This window comes from Drosophila albomicans, chromosome 2R, assembly GCF_009650485.2.
Source record: "Drosophila albomicans strain 15112-1751.03 chromosome 2R, ASM965048v2, whole genome shotgun sequence".
Classification (NCBI taxonomy): Eukaryota; Metazoa; Arthropoda; class Insecta; order Diptera; family Drosophilidae; genus Drosophila; species Drosophila albomicans.
The window spans coordinates 6,641,740-6,645,293 of record NC_047631.2 but is presented as its reverse complement, the minus strand read 5'-3'; the positions used below and the strand labels follow the sequence as shown (position 1 = coordinate 6,645,293).

At 39.4% G+C, this 3,554-nt stretch overlaps 1 protein-coding gene across 1 annotated transcript; it reads left to right on the top strand.

The window, feature by feature from the left end:
- Nucleotides 1–317: 317 nt before the first annotated feature.
- LOC117574727 (uncharacterized) lies at nt 318–3,032 on the top strand. Its single transcript, XM_034258657.2, has 4 exons — nt 318–359; nt 2,280–2,599; nt 2,651–2,773; nt 2,833–3,032. Exons 1-4 carry the CDS (start codon nt 318–320, stop codon nt 2,972–2,974), a joined length of 627 nt encoding a protein of 208 aa, XP_034114548.2. The 3' UTR covers nt 2,975–3,032.
- The last annotated feature ends 522 nt before the right edge of the window (nt 3,033–3,554 follow it).

Below are 3,554 nucleotides of genomic sequence, written 5' to 3'. Positions count from 1 at the left end.
TATATTATTTACTTTTCATATTTTATTCAAATTAATTTGTACATTATTTAATAGCTGAGCTCTCAATTTGACCACAAATAACCGAACCACAATCACTCAATAACCACACGGTCGTTTTTTCCGCTGACTCCTTGACCTCTGCAGTGTTTGGTATTTGGCTGAACATGCTTTCAATAGTTATTCAGATGTATTTAATACACTCAGCTGAAGCCCCATGAATTGACCCCATTGGCGGAACGGCAAATGGTGTCCTATATAGAAAGTGATGAGTTGACGAGGGGAAGAAACAGTCACCATTATACTTTAACACACTTGCCATGCGTATGGCAGCCAAGGACATTCTCAGTACACCGTACGCCGTAAGCCGTACGCTGCTTTACGCCTGATTTGGCAAGGACACACGGAATGACCTATGCCACGAGTCGCGTTAGGTCGGCGGGAATAAACAGACAAGATGACAACAATGTCTGGGGACAATTTTCTGTGTGTGTGTGTGTGTGTGTTGACGCTGTTGGTGTTGTCTCTCTGCACGTTGTTTTCGATGTTGCTTTCATTTTCAGCTGTCGCCCTGCCAGAGCCGGCAGGCTCTATTTCTATTTCTTCTACAGCCTCTCCTCCACTTGCTCGACTTGGTTTTATTTGTTATTCATTGCGGGGTATTTGGTACGGAAATGTGGACTAGGCAACTGGCAACCTAAATATGGCAGTGGGATTCCATTGTCAGCAGCCGAAATCCTCAACTATTTCATTTCATTTAATTTGATTTATTTGCTGGTCTCTCTCGCTTGACTCTTGTGTTTTTTACGCAATTTTTTTCCTATGGAATGTTCGCCAGGGAACGCCCCTCGGTTAACGCCTCCATTCCATGCGAAATAGGAGCAGGAGCAGGAGTGGACTACTCATTTATAATGAAAACACACAAATCCAAATCCACACAGTCACAGTCACAGTGATGCAGTCAGGCGGGCTGGCCTGGGCTGTATCCTTGAAGTGTGCGAACAAGCGCCACGTCCTTGAGCCATAAAATCTTCTTGGCTCATGTTGTAGGCCGGGTTAGTTGTATTTGGCATTGACTTGGCCAGAGAGAAAAAGCATGAGCAAGAGAGAGTTGCAGAGACAGAGAGAAAGAGGGAGAGAGACAGCTCAGCGCAGCTCTGTTGCAGGCATTTCTGTTGGCAGGCAAAAAATTTGAAGCCAAAAGATTAAAACCATAAATTCTGCTGCGCTTAGTGGAAGCAGTAAGGGCAAGACTAGGCCAAGGGGTACAGTGCCAAAGCTCTTAGAGCATTTCTTTGGCTAAAGTCAAATAGAAAATATAGAAAACTTGGAATAGGGTGCAAAATTAAATTATGAAATAATGCTACATCTAAGACCAAAGCAGACTGTGATAAGAATTTTATAAATAAACGATTATTTCGATAGTGCAGGAATATTCTTAACAACAAACTTGGAACTTTAAGTGCTTGAAACATTCTCTAAAAAAAGATGAATATATAATTTAAATAAACCGATACATAATATATTTCCAGCACTTAGAATCCCAAATTAAACTTTTTTAGTTTTTAAACAAAGTGAAATGAACTTTAAGTAAAGTATATCATTAAATGTTGAATTGATGCTCAACTATTTGCCAGCGCTGGTTTCTTTGGTAAGTCTTTGCTAAGAGTCAGATATTTGTCTGCTTAATAATATTACACATACGCCGTGTATGCACACGCAAATACACAGACAGCACTTACATACGCGCACGCACACCCAAAAGCGTCTCTCTGCAATCTTTTGAAAGGTTTTCGGTTAAAATATTTTGCATATTTTTACGGAGAATGTCGAGCCTGAAAGGAGCGCTTACAGCGCAGACTTTTGCGTAGGCTTGCGAAAGGAGAAACGCGAAAGGGTTATGGGAATGAAAGTAAGGCCGCAAGTCAATGTGGGTTCGTGTATATGATACATAGTTGATAATTTCATTATGGTTTACTGTAGTTTATTGATTTTGCCAGCAGATGGTAAAATGAATCGCATATATTAATATCGAGGACTTGTTGTTCTAGGCTACTTAAGATTCATGAAATATTTATAACTTTTGCGGGATGCACATTGACTCCGGGCTTTTAAATAATATGGAAATTATTTGCCCAACAGGTGATATTGTCTTGAGGGCAAATGCTCTTTAAGCTTCAATATTTACAAGGAAATACCTTTTTAATTTCCGTCATTTATTCATTTGTTTAAAAACAATTTAATAAATAGTCAGTTTGTGTTTTCAGTTGGAGTTGAGCTAGTCATTCCATTTTATTGTGTTTCTGTTGTTACTTTTGTTTAAACCATGTCTCGTCATTCTCGTTTTCTTCGGACAAAGACCGTTCGCTCCAATCCGAGTTATAAGCGCTATCTTTCATCGAAAGGCTCAAAAGTTGACGTGCCGCCAATTGATTATAACATTAAGCTTTTGGTTCTACACTAATCGCCATAGTTTGGATTCGCAACATGTTGATCGCTTCTATGATGAATATGAAACAATTGATTTCACAAAGCGGAAAGAAAAGGAATTTTATGATGATATTAGCCAAGATCCAACTTATTCCAAATTCAAAGTACCATTGTAAGTATTCTAGACCCTACCCATGAATTATTAACAACCATATCATTTTAGCCAGATGATATGCCAAGAGCGTTACTCTGATAGTATTAAACGATATGATCAACAGTTTTCCCATGAGATAAGGAACATAATCGATAATCAGTCAACGGCCAGAGAGGCATGTTATTTTGTGCGGTATGGTAAAATGTTAATGAAAATACAATACACGCATAAAATTCAATTTCTATTTATAGAACTGTCGCGTATACGACTTTATGGCCACCCTATCATAATGAAAAGGAACTGGACCACTCAAGTCGCCTTTTCTATGCACTGACTCCTGAAGAAAAAGCTCGCTTTCAATACATTATGTCGAATGATTTCTCCTATACGTAAACTTTCGAGAATTCGTAATAAAATTCAAGTTAAATAATAGGTTTAAACAAGGATAAAATTGACTTCTTAACCGTGTGCCTCAATTTTAAGTTTCCACAACTTCACAGCACCCAGACGTAGAGAAGGAGAAGAAACAGCACATTGCATATTCACTGCCATTGGCATTGGCATGGCTGAATGTTGCAAAGTTATTGTAGACTCGAGTCTGAATATTTTTACAATTGTAATTTTTATAATGGTCTTTGGTTAGCTCCGAGTGCATTTCAAACACCGCTGAGTGGACAAAAACAGCAGCATAAATTCAGTAAAGATTTACAAGCAGAAACATGCAAAAGTGTTCATTGCATATTCGATCTACATAAACAGTTTCCGTTTCCGGGCAAACACATTTACATAGCGAGCTACTCCCTCTGCGCTCTGCTCTGTGCTGTGCCGTGCTCTTCTCTCGAATGCTGGCTTGGGGTGCTGGCTGGAGTGCACGGTGCTTGGTGTTGGCGCTTGGATGGAGGAGCATCATCAAGGCGACCGCAGCAATGGCCACCATGCCTGTCATTTACATTAAATATTAACCCAAAATGCT

Excerpts from the sequence above, each read along its gene's own strand:
- LOC117574727 (XM_034258657.2), top strand. The coding sequence starts at position 318 with ATGCGTATGGCAGCCAAGGACATTCTCAGTACACCGTACGCC. Across the intron at positions 360-2,279 it reads TTCTCAGTACACCGTACGCC|TCATTCCATTTTATTGTGTT; the intron begins GTAAGCCGTACG and ends GAGTTGAGCTAG. Across the intron at positions 2,774-2,832 it reads GAGGCATGTTATTTTGTGCG|AACTGTCGCGTATACGACTT; the intron begins GTATGGTAAAAT and ends TTCTATTTATAG.